This window comes from Phaenicophaeus curvirostris, chromosome 25, assembly GCF_032191515.1.
Source record: "Phaenicophaeus curvirostris isolate KB17595 chromosome 25, BPBGC_Pcur_1.0, whole genome shotgun sequence".
Taxonomy (NCBI): domain Eukaryota; kingdom Metazoa; phylum Chordata; class Aves; order Cuculiformes; family Cuculidae; genus Phaenicophaeus; species Phaenicophaeus curvirostris.
The window spans coordinates 4,676,908-4,702,203 of NC_091416.1; the positions used below are offsets into that span (position 1 = coordinate 4,676,908).

General features: G+C 46.9%; 1 protein-coding gene across 19 annotated transcripts in view; it reads right to left on the reverse strand.

The window, feature by feature from the left end:
• GRAMD1B (GRAM domain containing 1B) overlaps positions 1 to 25,296 on the reverse strand; it is a 127,150-nt gene that overhangs the window by 30,035 nt on the left and 71,819 nt on the right. For 8 of the 19 annotated variants that reach the window (XM_069876497.1, XM_069876481.1, XM_069876480.1 and 5 more), the window contains 5 exons: positions 9,343 to 9,553; positions 7,685 to 7,705; positions 4,716 to 4,739; positions 2,053 to 2,073; positions 976 to 999 (listed from right to left, as the gene is read on the reverse strand). In XM_069876497.1, coding sequence (XP_069732598.1) covers positions 976 to 999; positions 2,053 to 2,073; positions 4,716 to 4,739; positions 7,685 to 7,705; positions 9,343 to 9,456 — 204 coding nt within the window. In that variant the 5' untranslated portion in view covers positions 9,457 to 9,553. Of the gene's footprint in view, positions 1 to 975; positions 1,000 to 2,052; positions 2,074 to 4,715; positions 4,740 to 7,684; positions 7,706 to 9,342; positions 9,554 to 19,741; positions 19,968 to 25,296 lie in introns of those variants that run through there. The other 11 variants (XM_069876484.1, XM_069876486.1, XM_069876491.1 and 8 more) reach the window with 6 other exon arrangements.

The window sequence follows — 25,296 nt, forward strand, 5'->3', positions numbered from 1 at the left end:
TTCCACCATGAAGATGTGAACACAAAGCAAGCCCCGTAAGGTTGAGTATATTTATTCTCAAACCGGTGCTCTTTTCTACATCTCACAGTGCACCTGGGACCAGTTTGCATTCATCCTTTGGAAAGCAAAGCAGAGAAAGCACACCAAGACCAAGAAAGGGCAGGTCTCCTGCCAACCAGTCCATGACCTTGGTTCACCCCTTTTCTCCCTCTTCTCAATCTGATAGGGATGCCAAACCCAGAAAGCACTGGTAGGGTCAAAAGGAAAACACACAAGGCAAGAGAAGTTGGTAGCATCATAAGGAAAAAGTAGAGAGAAAGGAATCCAGGAGAGGGAAAAGGAAGGGTTCCAACTGGCAAAGAGGGATATAGTGCTACAGTGACAAAACAACCAGATAAAAGCAGCAAAAACTGAAGTCCTCTTAGAAAACTGGCATCGTGACCACTGATGCTCTGGGGTCTTAGAGGACCACGTGCTCTTTGAGGCAAGGACTATATCTTCGATTTGTGTTTGTACAGTGCCTGGCACCCAGGGCTGCTGAACTGGCACAAAAAACAATGTGAGGGTGTTTCCTCCAAGCATAGTGAAGTTCTCGTGAAATGAAAGCAGAGGAACGTAAGTGAAGGTAATTGTAAGGTTTCATGAAGGGGTAGCCTCCACAGCTTTATTTCTACAGCTGCTCTTGGTGGGGAAAGCAACAGAAGAATCAGAATGGTCCAAATGCCAGAAAATCCTGCCTGGAGGAGTTGGCAAAGAAAAGAATCGATATCAAGGAGATGTGATAGCAAATATTTAATGGCAATAACGCTGCCAAGTAGGATTGACCCCCTTCCTGGCATTTGCAGCCCATCCGTACCTCCACATTGCTGCTTTTATCTGGCCAGAATGTCTCTACTAACTAGAATACAGTTTCATTTTGTTTTCTAAAGGAAAATAATTGAGGGGGAACCACAAAAAAATGCAGCCAGTGCTTACTCTCCGGATGTACTGTCTCTCATGCTGAAAATACAGGGAGGAAAAACAAGAGAACAGAAAGATAAGATAGAGAGGACATGAACACACACGAGACCCACAGAAGCAGACCACAGCGAAGCATCATGCAGCAGGGTATGGATGTCAGCAGCTACAGTCAGAAGCAGCTCTTGTTTAATAGCAAATGCCACCTTTAGCCGTGGCCGCAGATTCCCGTTGTTGCAGCAGCCTGGTTGGGCACGCGCATCTGCCCCAACTGCCTCATCCCATGTTCCTTTATCTCCCACTTCTCCACTTGGTTTATACTTCATTCTCAATGCCACTGCCTCTACGCTTCTTTCTGCTTCTGAGATCATGGCTTTAGCTGCCCTTCCTTCTGGCCTGGTGCTGATTAGATACAGTAAATAAGTCGGCTCCTAGCACCTCTGTAACATCTGACCACGCCGCATCCACCAAAATCACTGGTTCTAATGTCTCGGGCTGCGGGAAGGTAGAAACTGTTGCTGAACATGGACTGGCTGCTGCACTTGCCTACAAACTCACAGCACTGCTGGCATCTACTGCAGGGCACTCGAGGGGTGGGGGTTCAACCGTGCAAGGGTGACACCGACGCTGGGAATACGCACACTGCCAGCTTTGTACGCCAAACGCTGCCACTCGTGCTTGCAGAACAGAAATAAAACCAAGGCAGAAGCAAAAAAAAAAGGTTTGTGTTTCCATGAGGTCAATAGAGAACAATTCTTTTCTTGCCCCACAGCACCTGAAGAGATGCAAAGGGTTTGTGCGGCAGTAGCTCTGTCACCACATCAAGACCAGCTCTGCTGGGAAACTGGAAGGTGCAGGATGTGGAGAGCATCAGAAGAGCAACTGAAAAGCCAAAGCTTTTGCTCTCTCTCTCTCTCTGGCATCCTTTCCCTCAGGATGACAATTCTCCTTTGCCAGTTCTGAGCCATTTCCATGTCCTCTCTATGGAAACGGTCAGTCCTCCCCAGCGCCGCTTGCAAAGCCCCTTTGCACCTTCCCCCCACCCCAGCACCCAGCCCAGATTCACCCAGGGACAAGAGAAACTGGAGTACTTACATTATACCAACTCTGGCTTTTCTGTAAGGACAAAATAAAAGAGAAGCATTAGTTAGCACAGAGATCTTGCGATCAAAGAAAGATGGACAGAGAAAGAAAGATGGACAGAGAAACTAGGTCCAATCTGGTTTGTATAATTAGTTAAGTGAAAGTGGGATTAAATAGAAGTATTCGCTCCGTTTAACAGTAGATTTTAATGGATTTCACACAGTAATCTAACACAGTTATTTCTACTTCCAGGAACAAAGAACAAAACCAGAAGCACGAGTCTATAATAGGAAACAAGTCAGGCTAATGTGTGCATGTCCCCATGCACGCACACACAGACGAACCCCCGCGCGCATGCTGTGATGGCTCTTGCACATCAGCAGTGCCCACAAGCATCGGAGGAGCTACCCATAACCATCACCAGCCAGCTCTCTCTGAGGCTTTGGTCTTCCACGTCAGCTGGCCAGGCTGCAAAAATCACATTGCGTCGAACAGATCCTGCACAAATAAACCCTCGAAGAACTACCAGGAGGCAGGGACACAATTTTACTCACAAAACTTTCAATTTTAAAAGGGAGACACATACAGAGGCAGCAAAACTGATGAAAATCACTAGAAGAGCTAAGCAAAAGAAAAGAAAAAAAGCTGTTTTTTCTTTCAGCATTTTGGTGCGCAGTGTTCTCCATCATCTGCATATGTGATATTTTTTTTATCCACATCGTGGCGTTTCAGATGGTTTGAGAGGACGGGCCATGTTTCACACTGGAGTTAACAAAAAAAGCTAGCTCAGCTTGAAAAGTCACACTTGGTGATTTTCTGCTGGAGGTGAGATTTATCTGCACAGAGAGAGGAAGCATTAAGCTTCGCACTCCCACTCCAGCCAGAGTGGCTTTCCAGCATCAGGAACCACCGATGGAAAGCACAGGCATCCCCCATCGGGTGGATTGACCTGAGGGCAACCAAGCTGAGGAGCACAGTAGCCTTTCCTCAGCTTCCCTGCACACCGCCAGGCAGGCTGTGTGTCAGCAGCCACAGAGCCGTGCCTGTCCCCTCTCCCAGACACTTGAGGGGGTTGAGTCTAACAGGCAAGGACAGAAGCAATATTCCACCGCGTTCCTTGCTTTGAAGTCATCTTGCTTCTGACCTTGGACTGAGAGTATTTTTCACAGCTCTATGCTGGAATATGAAGGAAAACAAACCGTTCTCCAGCCTGCGGGAGCTTCTCTCGGAATGTTAAATTCATATTCACAAAAACACAGGAGCTATCTGCACTAGGATAGCCCACAACAGGACCAGCAATGTCCAGGATGTCTATCATAGGAAAGTAAGCGCCAAGTGTTCATGAGAACAGGTCAGACCAGAGAATTCTATGAAGACATGGGGTTGCTTGCACTGTTCTTCCCCCACACCTCCTTGCTTTCAGCTTCTTGTGCTCCCTATATGCCACTCCAGTAGACAACCCCGTTGGAATCTGCATCTCACTCATGCAGCCAACATTTCTGCAGGATCCCTTGCAACCTTGGGCATTTTTCCCACAGTCACTGCACGGGTCTCTGCTGAAAAACCCCACAGTGGTACAGTACATGCCATAGGCTGAAATACAATAGTTTGATGTTAAAAAGAACACTCGTAAGGCCTTTCCCCAAACCCTGTTCTCCCTTGTTCCTTGGGAGAAGAGCCGAGCACCCACCTCACCACAACCTCCTTTCAGGTAGTTGTAGAGAGCAATGAGGTCTCCCCTCAGCCTCCTCTTCTCCAGACTAAACAGCCCCAAGTCCCTCAGCTGCTCCTCATAACCCTTGTTCTCCAGCCTCCTCCCCAGCTCTGTTCCCTTCTCCAGACGTTCTTCAGCTCCTCAAGGTCTTTCTTGGAGTGATTTCCTCTTACTTCCTACACTTTTCCATACTTGGCCATACCTTTCATACATAAAGGATCTGGTTGAAGTCATCCTTCTCTGCAAGTAGGACATGGAAAAAAAAACCTTATGCAATTCAGCTCTACTAAAAAAAAAAAAAAAAAAATCAGGGGAATTAATCTTAATCCACATACACACCACCTTGTCCTGAGGAGCACAGGCTTCAAGATGGAGCGATTTTCCTGCAGATTTGTTTTGCCATCTGCCTGCCTTAATGAGCAAAAGGCATAACTCGGAAATTTCTAGGGAAAATAAAATCATAATCAAACTCTAATTGGCATAGAGAAAACAGAGACCCTGCTGTCACTGTGTCTTCCAAACCAGGGTGCACGTGGTGTGGTGTCAGCATGCTGCAATGGGATTTCACTCCCCTCTGCTACATTAATTGCTGTAATTCTTTTTTCCCCTTCACATTTGAATTTCTCCAAATAGCAGTTTCTCTGTAGAGCAGCTCTGCACCTCCTTTCTTAAGCTCTTCCATGCAATTATACTGACAACCAAGCCTCATCTTTTGCCTCCACCAAGTGTTTTAAACCCAAGGAGATCCTTCCCTCTGGCCCCTACGCTTTGCAGGTAGAACTGACGACAAGAAAGAGAAGGGAGACTATCTGAGGCCTTAAAGCTATCTTCAGTTTCATTTACCCTCTTTTTTTAAACTCTCTGAGAGTCAGAATGTAGGGAGGTGCAAACTGTGAAAATCAAGAGACAGTATAACGGGGTGGGGGGGAAAGAAAGAAAAAGGAAAAAAACATATTCTTACTTTGAGCAGGTTAAGTCTGTCATACTGGAAAAAGAAACCATAAGTGTTAGAACTGAAAAGAGAAAATAAAAAAATAACAGAGGGATGGAGTTGCACACAGAAGTGGAAAAGATGGCACTGATTTGCGGAGACGATGCTACAGGAGCAGCTACCAGAGTTCATAGTTACAGGGTGGCTGTAACCAGGATGAACTTACGAGAATGTGAGGAAGGTGAAAAATAAGGTATCTTCTCTGAGCCTCTAATTAATGTAGCGTTGCCTCTAAATCTTCATGAGTTAAAGATCTCCTATTTGCATATACTGCTATGGAAGATTATAGCTTTACAGTGCAGATGGGAAGCAGTGGATTGCACAGACGAAGTTCAGCCTGCTAATTTGATGCCAACAGAAGTTTCCACCTTTTAGCATTAGTGGGAGCAGGGTGACAACTCACTGCTACATGCTGCTGCTTCCAGAGGAACAGAAACCTTTCACCAAGTGAATGACATGCCATGGAGCTCTGGATGTACCCCTAAGTCCATCTTACAGCGAGGGAAACAGAGGTACAGAACCAGGGTGAGGGAGAGCTCAAAATGTATTCCAAGCTCTTTCTCCTGACCTATTTACTCCCAAAATCTCACCTGGCTTCTAAATGCCCATGGCCAAATAACTCAAGCAAACTGACAAAATGTATTCCCAAATCCCTCACCCCACAAAACAACCAGGATTTCATGACCTACTGCCTAAAGGGGGTTCACATCACCCAGTGGGAAGGGTACATGAGAAGACACGGCCAAACTCTTCTCATAATTGCACACCGAAGGGACAAGGTGCAACAGTCATAAGCTGCAGTAAGGGAAATTCTATTCGGATAGAAGGAAAAAGCCAGTTCACATCAAGAGTGGTTAAGCACTGGAGCAGGGGTCCAGACAAGGCTGTGGGATGCACAGTCTTAGAGGTCTGCAAAACATGCCTGGCCAAGACTTGAGACCAGTCTGATCTAAACACATCAACCCTGCTTTGAGCAAGGGCTTGGACTAGAGAGACCTTCCGAGATCCCTTCCTACCTAAACAGTTCTACAATCACCAGGGTCTACATCAAAACTCGTGTGTTCCCCTAACCTGACATTTATTCTCAGCTCAGCGTTCATTAATAGCTATAGACAGTGGGAAGAATCCGAAGGTTTTGCAATCGAGAGGAAATCGCTTTCATCCTTGGGCAAAAGAGTTAAAAATATACGCATTCATTTGATCCGGTGGGTCTCTTCCAACCTGGTTATTCTATGATTCTATGATTGTTGTCTGCTCGCAAAAAGGGTTTTTTTGCTGACCTCAGAAAGCTGTTCCAGCTATACATGGTTTGTTTGCTATACATGGTTTGGTCCATGCCATGCAGGTGGACAGCATGGAAAAGCAAGCTCCAGGAAGGATTTCCTACAGATGTAATCCAGTGCTTAACAACTCCTGGTGACGCACTCCCTCTGACGGCAACACTGCAGCACGACAATGAACACAACAAACAAAAGAGGGCAAGGGACTTCAAGCAGATCTGTCAGCAATTGTATAAACACAGCATCAAACTCATGGGCTCAAGCTGTTTCGTTTCATTAGCGAGACAGGTCGGAAAAATCAGATCATCCTTCAGTCAGAAGAGGGGTGGGAAGAGGAGAAAAGGCTGAGAAAGGAGATTTTAAAATGTTTATCCTTAAGTTCTTTGTTCCTGACCTCTCCCTGTCTCGAACAGATCCCATCGTCATCTGTGAGAGGAGAAGGAGGGGGCTTATTACACCTGTGATTCCTCACTTGAACGAGCAGAAACTGCTGGTTTTTCCCACCAGTCCCTCTCCTCACAAACCTCTCTAGAACTTAGCCAAAGCGCCTCACTCTACTACAGTCTAGCCATGACCTGTCCTGACCCACACACCTCTCCTCACCAGCAATCCTTTCAAGACTCTCCTACTCCAGACCTGCATCTTCCATAGAACTTCTCTCACATCTCACTTGAGACGTTGGTCCCACAGACCTCCTGTATAGTTATACAAGCTACAGGTACCAGGCAAAAGACAACCTGTCTATAAAAAGAAGCTTCCAGCAGACAGCAGCAACCATGCAAGGTCAGGCTGGTTATAAAAGGCATTACGGCCAAGAAAAAACAGTAAGCCAGCACTGTAGACTTCACTGCTGAGAACTTATCTACAATTAAATCTAAAGCATCAACCAGGGAAAGGCCAAGGCATTGATTTTGTGGATTATGAAGCCATCCAAGTCATTCTGGTTTTAACTTTCCTTGTGGAATCCATGTGGAAATGCCAACAGCCTGGCACTTTGTCCAATAAGCATCCCATCTGTGTTTCTGAGGGCAGCACAGAGATGTGAGATCAACTTATCTCCAATCCAACCAACCTTCTACTCACTACCTTTCAGAGCGAGCCCATGAATTCTCACAATTCATTTGGGACAGGCCTGTTCTAACAGGTTTAAGCTGGGTTCATTTGAAATCACTGATCTTTAATATTTACATCACACGGGAAAGCGCGCAAGGGCAGCAAGCTGAGATCACTGGCCACGAAACTACTATTCATCATAAGCAGGCAAGAAATTACAGAGCTCAACTCTTGCTTCTCAAAGGCATAAAATAAAGAGAGGAGAGAGAAGGGATTTTGGTACTGTTCAGCCTAGCAAAGCCAGAAGGTTTCTGCCTGGCAAAGCCAGCAGCTCACTTCAAGGGAGAGGGAAAGCAAACCTTAAAACAAGGGCTAAAATCAGTAATTGAAGGAGTGTGATGAACAGGCCAGTTCTCACACCGTGTGAGCAAATATTAATGAGATCCCAGTGATATAAGTGAAACCAGCTTCTCGGCTACAGGCATTGGGCTGAGCTCTTGCGGACATTCTCACAGCCGCATCAGGAGAATGCCTGACGGGGGTGACCGCTCAGCACCACAGGGAGGGTGTCTGAGTGGGGGACAGGAGAGAAAAAAGAAGGCTTACTTTGGAGAGGCGCTTGTGTGACTTAATCGGAGAGAAAGCATGCAGGAATGAAAAGAGAGAAATTAAGGAAAGAAGAAAAATTACCTCGCAAACCAGGAGAAGGAAAACCCACAAACCCAACAGAATGCATCATATCCCACCTTCCTTGTGAAAAGCACCGTGAATTACAATCAAGCTTTAGTGGTCACCATCTTGACAAAAATCTCATTCCCATGGCCTTAAATCACAGCATTTTATGTGCTAGGGCAATGCAACTCATCTCTGAAATTCTCCCTTCCCAAGAACACCATTTTCCTGACAGAGCATCCCACAGCGTGCCCTGCATCCAGCCTCCCTCCCATCTGCAGGGCTCTCTTTTGGGAACAGACTGCTGGCACCACAACGCACGAGGGCGTCATCCGGTTCTGCCACTGTTTGTAGGTTACTGTGTGCACAGGAAACACAGCTGACCTCAAGGGCAACTGCCAAACTGACTGCTCTCAAATGATTCATCTTGAAAAACCCTTCCCCCCCTCCTCAGTAGTGAGCGACCAATTCACCCCAGAGGATGTGGGCCAGTGAATTCTGTTCCCTCTGCTGACAATGATCACAAAGTGGAGCAGATGAAGACATCTCGTGTGTGTGACACAATCCAGCGACGAGGTTTTGAGCACCCTGATCCAGTGGAAAGTGTCCTTGACCATGGCAGGGGGTTGGAACTGGATGGGCTTTAAGGTCCCTCCCAACCCAAACCATGATTCTATAATAAATCAGGCAAAGACCTAACAACGCATTTCACACAAGCCATCAGCTATGCCTGTAACACCACCGTCAAGTTATTCAGGTTGAAATATTTCACTTAAAAAATCTGGAAGAACACTAGTGCTCCTGACAGGACTCGATGAGCCGATGGGTCTCTTCCAACCTGGTGATTCTATAATTCTATGATCTTCTAATACACCATTGACATTAGGGTTATAATCAAAGGTTATATTTGGCTTCCAAAGCCTTTGTGTGTATTTCACTAGGTCCCACAGAAAACCAAGTCGCCAAACCTGAAACCCTCTTCTTCAGTACAGCAAAGACAAAGCTGTTTCTAATATGGTCAAAACACACAATACCTTTTTGGGGATATATCTACCATGGCCAAGACAGGCACAATACGGCACCGATGGGAGGCAATGTGCAGAGAACTGGCAAAGTGATTCTGTGCAGCCTGAACCTCATCTCAGAACAGGGATTAGGATGGGAAAATGGCATGGGGCCTCTGCAGGCTGCCTGCACAAAGGAACCTTCATTTGTTCCATGACACTTCATGATCCAGATGATAAAACATACTGGCAACAGCTGATTTTCAAAGTCTATCTCAAAACCAAAGAGCCTCCCAAGGAAACAGGGTCTTGACTGCACAAAGGTTAGCCTGCATAAGCCATTATAGAACTGCAGTACCAGCCATCAGCAACTCATGGACCCGGGTCGCTGGAAGGATGAGAGCTGTGCTCACGTCTGACCTATGCAAACAGCTCCCTGTTAGGAGACTTGTCAGGAGTATGATGAGGGAAGGAGGAGGAAAGTTATCCAGAGAGAAGGCGGCACAGGACAAAGCCAGCATAGTGCATTAGAGTTTAGAACCGAGGACACATGCACGTCATGGCCAAAGTCATTTGCTCGCTCCTCACCTTGGAGTTCTTGGCCCCACTGCGGCCTGACTGAGAGGAACAGCTACGCTGTACACCCTGCTCCGGCGTGGAAGGGGATTTGTCTGATGAGTGGTCGGAGCCTTTTTCCACCATGGCGTCTCCTTGGGAGTCCTGCGGTGTCGGGGAGCGGGAGCGTTTGCGCAGGATCGGGGAGCAGGCAGGCGTGCTGCGGTTTGAGTTACTGGCAGTACTGCAGAAAGAAAGAAAGAGAAGGGTTAATAACCTTCAGCACACACAGAAAGCAACCGCACCCGTGCCTCGAGATGGGAGCATCACCTGCAGATTCCTTCACTAGCAGAGCGGACAAATCTGTCTTTCCGAAGCAAGGTACCCAATGCCACGTGTGTGACTTACGTCTTGGTAGCCAGATATCATTATCCACAGCAGAGGGAACTACAACGCCTGCCAGTGCCTTTCTCCACCTACTCTTCAGTTCATCTGACCACAGAATGAACTCATTCTCTCCCCTCGGCTCCAAGCGTTTAAAATGATGAACTGAGCTTAGAAAACCCAAACTTGCCCTCAAGAACGAGGGACCTGCCAGTGTGTTCCTGATACAGCCCCGCTCCATCCCGCCTTTATTTTATGTCAGCGAGTGCAACCGCTTGCAACAGGATACACAAAAATGGAAACACTCCATTAAAGAGCATCAAACGCGACGGGGCGCTGGGAGGGGAGTTGCGATGACGGATAACACGGTCATGATTTCCTGTGTCAAATCATCCTTTCCCATACCAGCTAGAGCTGGGCACAAAAATGTTTTGCTATAACATTAAAGCTTTTATGATCTATATAAAAAAAAAAATCCCCTTTTGCAAGGGGAAAAGCAAGTCCTTTCAGAGCTTAACAGAAGTTATGAAACCTCTATGGGAATGGAACTTCTCATCCCATACCTTCAGCAAATGTCCAAACACCTAAATCAGCAAGCCAGTTACACACGTATTTATATAGAACAGGAAAACTCGTATTTCCTCACTGGTATTTATCTTTTGCTACCTCTTCTTCCTGACAGACTCTTCAAAACACCACACACTACATCCATTTTTCCCTATGTAATTCATTTTCTTCAGGAGTTAAATCTATTTATGACTGGCCCAAACATCTTTGAGGTCTCTCCAGCTGGATCTGCTGAACTCTGCAGCCTGCAGGTACCGTGGAACCTGGGCTGATCCAAGGATGGACTCTGTGCTGATTCTGCCACACTGAATGGCTACGGTAACCTGTTATCTTCTGAGCAGTAGAAAGCAGAACACATCTGAGAGATGGAAGAGCAGACAGCATAAAAACACTGAAGGTATTACAGCTGTAAGGGATTGAATTGAAGAAGCTTGCACAATCAAACTCTTAAGGGCTACAGCAAACTGAAGTTTGCTTCTCGCAATGGGATGTACAGTCACGTAGTTACAGAATCATAGAAAGGTTTCGGTTAGGAGGGACCCCAAAGCCCATCCAGTTCCAACACCCTGCCATGGGCAGGGACACCTCCCACTGGATCAGGGGCTCCAAGCCCCATCCAACCTGGCTTTGAACTCCTCCAGGGATGGGGCAGCCACAGCTTCCCTGGGCAACATGTTCCAGGGCCTCCTCACCCCCACAGCAGAACATCTCTCCCCAAGATCTCACCTCAATCTCCCCTCTTTCAGCACTTCCCCCTCATCCCATCCCTGCACTCCCTGACCAAGAGCCCCTCCCCAGCTTTCATGAAGCCCCTTTCAGCACTGGAAGCTGCTCTAAGGTCTCCTAGGAGCTTTCTCTCCTCCAGGCTGAACAACCCCAACTCTCTCAGCCTGTCCTCGTACGGGAGATGCTCCAGCCCTCAGATCATCTTTGTGACCTCCTCTGGACTCGTTCCAACAGATCCGTGTCCTTCCTGTGCTGAGGACTCCAGAACTAGACAGAGTTAAAATGGATCATTTTGGTTTTGGAAGACCGGAAAAGATGAATACATGCCTGAGGTTTCATAATTTCTCAGCTAAAAATCTTATCTGCCTCTGAAGATGCTGAAAACATTTTACAAAGGTTAGTTAGCAGATATGGGCAGATAATGTAAAATGCACCTCCAGGAGTTACCAGGTTTAGTTTGGTTTGGTTTAGAACTAGATGAACTGGTCTCGTAAATTATCCTCTATTTGCTCGCTGCTTGTATTAACGCACAAGTGATGAAATTCTCCCTAAACAACTTGCAGAAAGCATACAAAAAAAAGTTGCTTCTGCAAACATTAACAGAATCAAATTTCATACTTATGCAGGCAACGACCTTGCAGTTGGCAAGAACAGGAGTGCTGTGCTTCGCAGAAAACCCTTGGAAGATATTTTCAAGAATATAAAGAATGGAAATCCATACAGATATTGAACAAGCAAGAGAAAATGGGTTTGCAAAATGTTCTGCAAGCAGGAAGGAAGATGGATTAAATTACAGGCTCCATTCTGTTATATGTTCCTAAATAGACTGAAAAATCTTATAGAAACAGAATAATAAAAAGCTGCTTGTTCAAATGCCACCAAAACCCCAAGCTGGCTCTAGTACTGGTAGAGTAATTAGCACCGCTCAGCTTGTTTTTTCACAGTTCACACCTAACAATAACCCATCTCATGAGTGAGAGATGCCCCAGCATCCTGCATCCTCCCTTTCCCTGTGGGCAAGACACAGTTACACTGAACACTAACCACACATACAGCACAACTACAGCAACATTCAAGCTTTAATCACTCCACATCATATTTGAAACCAAACAAAAGACTGAGCAAAAGATGCTCTGGACCATTGTCCCAGCAGCACTGAGTGCAACAGCTTAAGTATATAATTAAGTAAAATTATCAGCGCTTTTATAGATTATTGATGCGTACAAAACTATCAGGTTTCTTCACAGACTTTCCACTGATCCAGTTAAAATGGGTTTTTCACCTTTTCTGTCCTCCTGCTGCTTCTTCTCCTGGCTAAACTCAAGATGCACAACCCAGCACGGTGACATCCAGCGTACCAGCTGCAATCAGCAACTACAGGCACGGGCAGAAGGTGCTGTGCAAATGGTACTAAGACCTGAAGTTCATCAGCAATGCTTCCAGAGATGGAAAGGATTTTGCACTGCCATTTGTACGGTTAAGAACTCTAAACTCTGAGGCTGTGTTGTGCCTGCTCACACTGCGCTACTGTTCATCAGGCATTACATTACACTAAATCACATTACATCACATCTCCTAAATCTTACCCCCACCACACTTGATTTGGCATAAACCAGTTTGTTTGAGAGGTCCCCAGAAATTCAAGGCGAGAACTTTAAGTGAATGTTCCCAAGTCACATATGACAGCACTAAATCTGCTTGAACAGACGTACTAATTTTTCTCCAACAGCTCTACGAAACCTGAGTTTATCGTGCACAACGTCCTTCTCATTTTCCATTCATATGAGTTCATACGAGTTTCACTTTGAGTTTCGGCTTCAAGCAACTCTATAAAGACCAAGTCAAATTCAGTCAAGGTTCTGCTGGCTTTCAGGTTACAGTTATGACAGAGCACTGAGTTTTTACTGCTTCTTAAGTAAAGCACAAAATAACCACTCAAAACCAGGGTACAGCTGCACCATGCGTCATGAAACTTAAGATGAAACCTGCTAAGTTTGATATTCTTTTACTCGAATTGCAATTAAATGAGAAATGACACAAATTCTGCTTTTTGCAGACTGCAATAAATAGATTAACACTAGCTGAAATATACATCACACACACAGGCACAGAGGGCACATTCTCAGTTTTCACTTGGAGCACACGCATGCTCCCAAATTGGCTTTATGCACCTTGCACAGGCACCGCTAAGCAGTGTGAGCCATGGAGGCCGATCCAAGCTAATCATCCGAGGTCTTGCAAAGCTCCTCAGGTGGGTTTTTTGGTCACAACTGAATAACCCACACTGCTGCAGCTCCACAGGAGCAGCATCAGCACTGACTGGCTTAAGGCTGGCACACGTACATTGCGCAGGCTCAGTTCATGCTACCGCAGCCAGCTCTTGGTGCCAGCTCTGCCAAGCACAACCTTAGGCAGACTCTGGCTTCCAGGTTAGTTTTCTAGGCACTTAGCAACTCTGGTATACTTTAAAAATGAAATCATAGAATAGTTTTGGTTGGAAGGGACCTCAAAGCCCATCCAGTTCCAACCCCTGCCATGGGCAGGGACACCTTCCACTGGATCAGGGGCTCCAAGCCCCATCCAACCTGACCCTGAACACCTCCAGGGATGCGGCAGCCACAACTTCCCCTGGAAACCTGTTCCAGTGCTTTACCACCCTCATAGTGAAGAAATTCCTCCTCATGTCTAACCTAAATCTGCCCCTCTCCGGTTTATACCCATTCCCCCTCCTCCTATCATCACAAGCCTTTGTAAACAGCCCCTCTCCAGCTTTCCTGGAGCCCCTTTCAGGTACTGGAAGCTGCTCTAAGGTCTCCTCAGAGCTGTCTCTTCTCCAGGCTGAACAACCCCAACTCTCACAGCCTGTCCTCGTATAGGAGTTGCTCCAGCCCTCGGATCACCTTTGTAGCCTACTCTGGACCCATTCCAACAGCTCCATCTCATTCTTACATTGAAGAGTCCAGAATTGGACACAATACTCCAGATGAGGTCTCGTAAGAGAGGAATAGAGGGGTAGAATCACCTCCCTCCATCTGCTGGCCACATTTCTTTTGACGTAGCCCAGGACACGGTTGGCCTTCTGGGCTGCGAGCGCACATTGCTGGCTCATGTCAAGCTTCTCATTGACCAGCACCCCCAAGACTTTCTCTGCTGGGCAGCTCTTAAATCCGCAAATACGTATTATGCTAGCTAGGGAAAAAAGATAGCTTCAAGGGTGCTTTCTCAGGCTCTCCTCTAAGGCTGTGGCAGCGAGTTGATCAAACTCCATTGGTCTGAATACACCCCACGTTCTCTGATGACTGGACCACGCTGAATATCTCTCACATGAAGGACTCCACGGGTGTGTGCACAATGAAGAACAAACAGAAATGGTTAATTCAGCCCTTCATCCACAACCCAGAGAAGACAGGCACAAACCCCACAAGCCTGCAGTCCCATCCCACTCGCCTCCCCCTGCCCTGAGCCCCTCACGACTCTCGCTGCTCCGGCTCAGTCCCTGAAGTTTGAATCCAACCCAAGGCAGAGCCATGACGAACGCTTTCTGCAGTTGCCATAGTGACCTAGGCCTGCAATTGAACCGGGAATCAACGCCTGAAATGCCAAAACGGCTTGACCCACTTTGAAAAAAAATAATAGTAATAAATAATGCTTTACAGACCTAATTGACCGAGGCGTATTCAGGACCTCGCACACCCCTGCAGCGTGGCCTTTAGTAGATGCAACACATTAAGTCAAGGACAGAACACAAACAAGCCCACCTAAGCAGCAGCCCCTTGCTCCTGGGTGAAACCCCTGCATGGAGCATAAGGAAAGCACAGAAGGCAGAATACACCTTCTTCATTTATGTCCATACTGTGCCTATGAGAAACACCTCGTCTTATGATCGCAGCAGCAGTAAAAACAGTGTGATCCAGTGTGATGGGCTAGGAAGAGGCCAGACTCTGCTCAGAAACATGGAGGAGAAGCCTCGGTATCGGTGAAGAGCTGAACTTTTCTTTAGGTGCTGGGAAAACAAGGAATATTTGGCGATGCATGGACAAGCTACCTGGTCACCCCCTACCCTGGACACTCCATGAAGCAAGGACGCAAGGCAAGATGCAAAAAGGCCAAACCGTTTCTTCCAAGAGAGTATCTCCTATACAGATTCTCTGGTGAACAGAGATAAAGCAAGCAGTACCTTTTGGCAAAGGCGAGTCTGTACGCCACAAGCTCAGCTCAGGATCCTTACTGCTACCCTGAGGACTCTTTGAAATGTTCTAACAGAGAACTCAACAAGAAACCCGACTTTCTTCAAGCCCGTTAAATAAATTCTGCTTGAATGACGTTCAAGTGGTCCTGAACTGACATGGAAGTCTGTCCATCCCATCAGATCTGAAATAATCACTCTGCCTTGCTGCTAAAACACAGTCATCCCTGGGCGTAAGACAAGCACTCTGGCACGGTTCTTTCCCAAATCACACGTGCCCTGACAGCCAGCAGGCATCCTCCAGACACAACAGCCTGTAGCAAGAGCAGGGTCACAGCACCTGTGGCTACACAGCACAACAGGGGCTTGTTGGTCTCCTCGCGGGTAGCGATAACACACAGACTAAGAAGATGCGCAGCAAATCCATATGTATCCACCAGTAGCAGGATGTGAATTAGAATTTAGCCAGGAGTAATATAAAGAGTACCCAAGGATTTGTAACAAGGACAGCAGTTCACCTAAGCCAGTGGCAGCTTCAGGCACACGATGCTGCTACCTTCCTTGTGATCACCAGCTTCTCAGGTGGCTGAGAAAGATCAATGACACCGTTTCCTGCAGTATATTACTAAAAACCTTGGAGTAGCTGAAGAAAGTCCTGATCTGGAAAGCTAATCTGCAGCCTCCAAGTCTGCCACAGTTCTAAAAAGAACTTGCTGGAGGGGCTTACATCTCCGAGCAGCTCAAAGCAAGCCCACAGCAAGCTCTGTAGGGCCCAGGGCATTGCAAATGTCGGGCTTGACACTGCTAAGCATTGAGCACTACGTCTTGTCTGGCGCGTGTTTAACTGTGTTTGTAGACCCGCTGAAGCCTATGGGTTGTGCAAAGTCAGGCCTGTGCTTACGTGCTTTCCTAAGCAAGAATGAAGGAGATGCTCAAGCGCTGAGGGGCATGGTTTAGTGTTTGATAGGAATGGTTGGACTCGATGATCCAGTGGGTCTCTACCAACCTGGTGATTCTATGATTCTATGATAAACCTGAGCTCTACTGACAAAGTCTTGAGAGGAGCAGAAAAAGCTGCAGGGTGAAGAAGGCACCTCAAGCCTGGCTGTAGGACAAAAAGAGTTAATTCTCCTCAGAAACAGCCAGTAAGGGGTTAACGAGACGCCTGCGAAGACACTTTTCTGTGATACAGTCTGACATCACTGGAACAAGATGAGATTCAGAAGCTCATTATGCAGTCTACCACACAGCAAGCAGATGGTAACAACTTTTGGTCATCACCAACCTACATTCACTCCAAATTGATAATCCAAGAATGAAAACCGCCGTATATCCCTCGAGCAATTCCCTGGGCTTGCTGATGCTCTGTGAGCAATAACAAAATGCTATACTTACGCATCTCCCAGTAACAAAGACAAAAAAGAAACCATTAATTAAATAAATCAAAAGTGATGACGGCTATAAGGCCATGCAGAAACTCAGCTGTGTTTCATGACATTTGCTTTAAAAAGAACAGCAAGAACAGTATGCTTTTTGCATATTTTTCTTCAAACAACTAGTTTTTAACAGAAAAGTCCACCCTTGTCAAAAATTTACTCTGATTATTTTGACGTTTCACAGAATGGTGTCCTCCTCCTATGACATTCAATAGCATGTTTACATATTCATGAGATAAAATTAATGCAATTACTATGCTTCAGGGGATCCGCAAATCACTGCAAGTGCTAGGAAGGAATTTGCCTTCTGCCCATACGTAGCAAGGCAAGGTTGGTGAAATGTATTATTAACAATGCCATTGTCTTTCTCTGAATCATCTGATCCTGGTTACCACTAGAGACAGACTATCAACTCTGATGGACAAATGGTCTGAGAGCCAATGGAAACTCCTACTGCGCTGCCTTTGAAACAATCCCTCCGCCACTCCCTTCCTACTTGGAGTTATTGTAATATTCCCAAGAACAAGTTGGAAAATGCTTTGAAGACAGATCTTAATAATAGCGTCCAATATTGCACCAGCCGTAATTTAGCAAGAACCATTAATCTACAGAAAACAAACACGTGTTATAAATCGTACACTAAACCCCTTGATCACGCATAAATTATTATCATTCCATTCGCTCAGAAGGAAGACAAACCATATGGATCAAAGTACGATGGATAATACAATGAAATCTGGGAAGCAACTAAGGGGGAATAGTGGAAAATAAGACTTTCACATCCCTCTGAAGCTGACAGCACATCTGATACAGACATAGCCCCAACACAGTCACCTGCAGGTCCCTCAGCCTAAGGTTGCCCTTCCAAAGGAGGAACCGACGCAGGCTTTATTTCCTCTCCTCCCCACCACAATGTCAACGGCTCTCATAATTAACAACACAAATCGCGATGTCTGATGCTGTCTTCAAAATCTCACAGCCCAGAACCTGGGACAGAAAAGAACTTGCAAGACTTGTTTAAAAAATAAATAAATAATGAAGGACACTCTTAAGCCACCTCTGATGTGGAGTTTAAAAACCTGACAGCTCAAAGAAAAACAAATAAAATTAAAATAAATCCAGGCACGTTTCTTTTAAACCTCATTATTTCCAGCCTAACATCAAAATCTTTTAGTGGTTTGGAGAGTCAATGTTGTCATACATCAATCCATGTGCATCATTCAAGGAAGAGTGAGAAAAATGCAATATAGCATTAAACAGCTTGTGATAAAGATCCATGGATGAGGACATAGGTGTGGTACAACTCCTAGGCTACCTCCAGAAGAGCACAAACACTCTTCCTTTCTGCCCATCTCCTGCTCTAACTTCAGCAAGGCTCTGAGCATCCCAGGACTTAACGCCCAGCGCAGGTAGCGTCCCCCTGAGCACATTCCAACCTTGTGGCAGGGATTTTATGAACTGCAGATTAAACGCCTAATAAAGCCTCACGCCGCGTCTTACCAATGACAGAGCGGGGGCGGACAGGGATATTGTCTATCTCAGGAGGAGAAGACAAAGCTAGAGCTTTACATCTTCCCACTCACTCCTGCTGCTCATCAGCTCTTCAGCTTTCACAAGTCAATGGAAGACAGGGCGATATTCAAAGCTGGGATCAAATTGATTTCTTTTGTTCATCCCTTGACGTTTCATCCCTTTACCACTCTGAAAACAACAACCCAACAATTTCACGTCCCCTAACCCTGACACCCCCTAAGCAATCTCTCCCTTTTTCTCTAACACGCAGCAGCACTGTCCAGCTGGAAGTTAAAAATAGAGAGGGCCAAGGGCTGCAGCCGATACTGGGAAGAGTCAGACACCCTCTGTACAAGAGTCACACACAGCCCTTTGTCCTGAGGACCTGGTTCAGGCTTGTCCCCCACCCCCCTGACACATCCCTCATGCTTTATCCAGCTTTCTGGCTTTCAGCAGCACGGGTGGCTGGGGGCTGCCCTTGGCAGAACACTGGACAGCCAAAGTTCTTGTACTGCTGTAAAATATACCTCTGAGATCCAGCTTGAAGTTTCCTCCCATCCTACCGACCCCAAATCGCAAGCTCCATCCTAAATCTAGAACCCTCAAAAGGAATTCCCCTCAAGATGCATGTGACAATGAAAAAGAAACAGGGATGTGTCCTCTTTACTGAGCCAGTGATTTCCATGACAGACAGGACAATGCCAGTCAATGGTAATCTAAGAAAAAGCAATTTGCTAGAGGATTCATCAGACTCTGCCTATAAACACACACAGTGCAATGAGTCCCCATTTCCTACTGCTCTTCGCTGCCAGAAGGAAAAAATAAAAAAAAAAGCCACCTGTATAGACAGTGGAGAACAGCCTGAAAAAGCATCGCAAAACAAATTCCATCTCTCCCCATCACTGCAAATATATAAACACAGAGAGGAACGCAAAACAGAAGCAGGACAGCAGCGTGCATGCTCTCCAAGCCCTTTGAAGAGCGAGGGAGCACATGGGCAAACAAATAACACCCTATTTCTGCCGCGGCTCCCATAACGCGCCGCCACTTCATCCAACTCCAACCCCCTCCTGCCTCTCCCCGTATTCCCAGATGTTCCCAGAGCAATAACTGCCCCTCTGGGAATGGGGGATGGGAGAGGCAGTAGGCGTAAAGGGGAAAAAAAAAAAAGAGGAGGGATGAGAGAAACGAAAGCTGAAAAATAACAACCGGGTTTGCTCATCGGTTGGTTCAAACAATCGAAAAGGCTGCTCTAGCGATTCCGACGCAGGAGAGAGAGTGCGTGGATGGGGGAAAACGAGGGGAAAAAAAAGGAATCAGCTTGTAGAAGGGGAGAGAAGCGAAGCATCTCTGCAACATGATGTCACGCTGTCTGCTCGCAAGTCCCCCAAAGAGAAAGGAGCAGCAGCAGCAGCAACCAACATGGACTCCAGATTTAATCTGCCCTGCGAGCGTACGTCTCGGATGGTCGATCCGCTCGAGCACGGCGTGTCCAGCCCTCTGGCTCTGTCTCGTCCACGCGTGCATCCACGCACACGCGTGCGGAGCCTGCGGGAGGGCACCCACAGCCAGAGGCCGGAGGAAGAGGCATCAGCAAGAGGAACAGGAGAGCGGCACTAACCTGGTAGCCATTAGGGACCGTCGTGCAGCGCGGAGAGGCTACGGATTCATTCATTCATGCACTCGTGCGTGGCGGAGGGGACAGCACGGGTGGGCCAGCGGTGCGATGGGAGGATACTCACCTCCTGCACCATCCCAGAGCCCCTTCCGCAGCGAGGACGCGTGGGGCTGCTTCACGGGCACCCGCAGCCCCGCTCTATCTCAGCTGCCAGGCATGCTGCTGGGGCTGCCGTCGCTCCCCCCGCCGCACGCACACGCGCTCCTGGCTCATGCACGCACAGGCGCGCTCCCGCACACATCCCCGGCACATGCACGCACACGCCTGCTCCCGCACGCACACGCGCTCCTGGCACACGCACGCTCCCGCACCCGTATTCCCAGTAAATTCACTCACATACAAACTCCTGCACACATGTTCCGGCACACGCATTCCTAGGACATGGATTTGCATATACACGTGTCCCCAGTACATGCGTGCAATGTGTTCCTGGCACACGCATTCACACACATGCTCACACACATATATTCCTGGCACATGCACTCACATGTGCACGCTCCTGCATTTCCAGAACACACACTCACGCACATGCTCCCACCTTGCACCTGCACACACGTTCCTGGCACATGTATTCACATATGCATATGTGTTCCTGGCACACGCATGCACACACACATTCCTGGCACATGCAATCACACGTGTGTGCTCCCGTCTTCCCAGCACATGCACTCACGCACACGCTCCCACCTTGCACCCACACACATTCCTGGCACATGCATGCACACGCCTGTTCCCGCATGCACACGCGCTCCTGGAACACACATGCTCCTGCACCCGTATTCCCAGCACACGTACTCATGCACACACTCCCGCACACATGTTCTGGCACACACATTCACACCTCGCTCCTGCACACACGTGCCTAACATGCATTTGCATGTGCACATCCCTGGGACATGCATGTGTTCCTAGCACACGCATGCACATATGAGCTCACACACACGCATTCCTGGCACATGCAATCACATGTGTGCTCCCACATTCCCAGCACATGCACTTACGCACACGCTCCCATCTCGCTCCTGCACACGCGTGAACATGCAGTCCCAGCACATGCATGCACACACACACACTCACACACAAACATTCACACCTTGCTCCTGCACACGTGTTCCTAGCACATGCATTTGCATATGCACACGTGTCCCTGGCACATGTGTGCACACAGGTGCTCACACACACACACTCCTGGCACTCACACGTGCATCCTCCCACATTCCCAGCACACGCACTCACACACACACTCCTACCTTGCTCCTGCACACGCGCTCCTGGCACACGCGCACGCAGTCCCAGCATATGCACGCGCACACACACACTCACACATTCCCAGCACACTCATTCACACCTTGCTCCTGCACACGTGCTCCTAGCACACACGTTTACATATGCACACTGGTTCCTGGCACACGCATGCACACATGTGCTGACACACACATTCCTGGCACGTGCACTCACACGTGTGTGCTCCCACATTCCCAGCACACACACATGCTCGCACCTTGCTCCTGCACATGCATTTCTGGCACATGCATGCACACACACGCTCCCACACACATGTTCCTGACACACACACTCACGCACAGGTGGTGCCGCGTTCCCAGCACACTCACACATACACACACATCGCCAGCACACACATTCCCACCTTGCTCCTGCACACGCACACATGTTCCTGGCACATGTATTCACACATGCACACGTGTTCCTGGCACATGCATGCACACGCAGTCCCAGCACACAGAATCATTGAATCGCAGAATAATTTGGGTTGGAAGGGACCTTAAAGCCCTTCCAGTTCCAACCCTGGCATGGGCAGGGACACCTCCCACTAGGTCAGGCTGCCCAAGGCCTCCTCCAAGCTGGCCTTGAAATGCACGCACGCTCATGCTCCCACACACACGCTCCTGGCACATGCACTCACACACATGTGCTCCCATGTTCCCAGGACATGCACACACACACATGCTCCCTGCATCCCTCCCCTTTGTATAATACACCCCCCGAATGCCAGCCTTGCTCCTGCCAGAGGGAAAGGGATGTGGGGGGAGCTTTCACCTGCTTTGCCAAGGTCCCCCCGCTTCTACCTGCCACTTTAAGGTGTTGTTCCTAAAGTTTGGGCTAACCGGATCCCTCAGGCAGGAAAAATCCCTGTCCATTCTCCCTGGGTGCACACGTGGGAGAAAGTTTCGAAACCTGCAAGCGTGTCAACACAGGAACAGTCCGGAAAATTAAACCGTAATTAACCGGTGAAGTGGATTATCCAAACCGAATTAAATGCGGTGAGGACACACTCATTCAGAATTAAGGTGACCTCAACTCGAGTTAGCTTGCTTCATCCAGGGAGCTAGTTTGGCTTCATTTTTCATGCTTATCCATGTGTAAACAGGCCTGGGATTTTTAAAGAAATGTTATCAGCAAAGTTTACAACTCTACAGCTGTATCAGGACGTGGGGTTTCTTTGGGACACACACTCCTTTGTATCCCTACACACCCCCTCACGCACATCTTCATGCCACAATAAGGGTGTCAGTCCCTTTCAAGGGCTCTCATGGTACAATATAAATGACACAGGCTAAAGGATGAAAAAAGAAAAATAAAACAATTGAGTTGTTCGTGCTTTTCCTTCCAGGATATGAACTGAGACCTTTTCTGTGCAAGGAAACAGCATAGAACTGATGTGGAACAGCTTCCTGCACCAACAGTGTCCACATGTGGACGTACTCCGGATTATAAAATCACAGAATGGTTTGGGTTGGAAGGGACCTTAAAACCCATCCAGTTCCACCCTCCTGCCACCAGCAGGGACACCTCCCAGTGGATCAGGGGCTCCAAGCCCCATCCAACCTGGCCTTGAACACCTCCAGGGATGGGGAGCGAGAATAACACCAGGATGGTGTTCAGGGCTTTAAACCTGACATAACTTTCCAGTGTCGACAGGTCTTAAAGAGCATCCAGAGAAGTTTACGTACTAGTGTGGCTCCAGTAGTTTAAAAATTATCACCTCGTATCACTTCTACTCCTCAGCAGTCTCCAGTCACATCGCCCACCCTAGATGTTTCATTTCAAAGTTCCCCGTGGTGCCAACTGAGCCAGGCAGGCAACTCCAGAGTATGATCCAGGGTACCCAAGCCAGGCATCTGCTAGAGCCACACTTGGCTGCTGTGAATAACCCCTCAAGGACTTACTGCTCCACACTGGTAACAGAAGGAGCTGTGCCTTAGCTGATGTAAATATTCCTCATCCCTTCCATACACTGGCCTGACCATTTTCTCTTCTCTTTAGCATCAATCACAGCCTTCAGTGCTAATGTCCCCAAAAAAAGCATCTTTCCAAAAGGATGATTATCCATCATTTTGCTATAATCAAAATCAGTGGGAGTGGAAGGTGCTCTGCTCCTAAGAATGAATGCTCTGTGCCAGCAGACTCACACCACTGTGCAATTTAAATTTTGCACATGATTTTAAATTGAAACCACTATCACCATCTTAACCTTTATCAGGGTAGCACAATAGTATCATCAACTTTTTCATGTTACTCAGAGAATACATAGAGATGTATGAGTTCACTGTATAACTGCCACTATTTTAATTAACACATTGCACAACTGAAAGAACCATCAGCTTGATGTCAATTTTGTGACATCCCTCTTGTGGCCACACTTCTTTCTTCACCTTCTCTCTTTACAGTGATGCCAATCACAGCCATCTAAAATAGAGCAGCTTTTACCCCAAACACAAACTTGGTGTATAAAATCTCATTCCATAAAAACAAACGTGTTTTTTATTCCTCTAATTTCATTAGCACACACTTGTTCAGGTTGTATTAGAATCATCAAATGGTTTGGGTTGGAAGGGACCGTAGAGATCATCCAGTTCCAAAACCCTGCCCTTCCCATCTTCTCAACATTTTCTCTGCAGTCATTGGAGAAACTTCTGTTAAAATGAGAAAGTGTTGGAGATTAACAAAGAGTACCAAACCAAATGAATCCCTAACCCATGCACAAGAGCTGAAAACAATATTTATCACTTCACCCAGCAACATCTACCTTAAATCTGCAAGTCTCGATAAGGATGGAGCTTTCTACCTGTGTGGAGACAAACCATCTCTATCAGGAGAAGCTGTAAAGCTAAGTAATCACCAGCAATGAAGAGTTAGGGCCAAATCCTACACCATCTTGTCCTCACATTGACCTTCTGCCAACACAGAACTATATCAATTTTCCAAAGCCTTCTTCTCAAGACTTTAATCTTCAATTCAATGAATATGTCCCAATGTTTATGGATAAACCTGATGTGTTTTGCAACTGGTGGTCCTCACCAAAAACACTTAAGTACTTCTCTAATACAAACCTAAAGCACAAAAAGGAACACAGGAAAACCTCATTGTCCACTCGGGAGAATCAAGAGGTTCATCAGAGCCCCTATATCATGCACCTTGACTTTATATATCTGACCATTATAAGCTTCAAATGCTCACAAATGTTCATGAATCGGTGAATTTATAAACGTATTTAAAGAAAATGAGATGTAACATAAAACTTCCTCTTCCTTGTGTCTAATGCACTGGTACCTCCATATCCAGGGATGGTGTGAATTCCACTGAAATGCTACATCTAGGACTGTATCTAGTCCCAACACACGAACAATGTGGATAAACTGGACAGAGTTCAGATAAGAGCAACAAATGATAAAAGACAAATCCATTCCACGCAGACTGAAGGCCAAGGAATGACAAGCTTTAAATGATCACCTGGAAGACAAGTCTGATAAGAGCAGGTGACAGATGAAAGTGAGACGGTAGCGAGTGCTGAAGGCTGAAGATAGATGAATTCTGACTAGGCAAGAGACACATATTTTTGGATGTAAACAAAACTAACCCCTGCAACAAATTCAAGGCTAGACTGTCCATCTGTGACAAACAATATGCCAAGTTTTTTTTATTTTCCTAATTACTGTTCTGTTCCTCAACCAGAATCCATTTGGTCAAGCCTTAAACTGCTGTGGTTTAACCTGGCAGGCTATTAAAGACCACGCAGCCATCTGCCTACCTGGCTGTGGGATGAGGGAGAGAATTTTTTTAAGTAAAACTCCGGGGTTGAGATAAAGACAGTTTAATGGGTCAGAAAAGGAATAATCATCATCATCATCATCATAACATAATTCATAAAGCAAATGATGCACCATGCAGTTGTTCATCAGCCACTGACCAATGCCCAGCCTGTCAATGAGCTCCCCAGCTAAATCCCTCTGGTTTTATACTCAGCACAACATCATATAGTGTGGAATATCCCTTTGGTCAGTTGGAGTCAGTTGTTGAGCTGTGTCCCCTCCCAGCTTCTGTACCCCCAGCCTGCCCGCTGGTGGGGTGGTGTGAGAAGCAGAAAAGACCTTGACTCTCTGCAAGCACCGCTCAGCAGTGACTAAAACATCAACGCATTATCAACATTAGTCTCATACTAAATTCAAAACAGAGCACTCTAGAACCTACAAAATTAA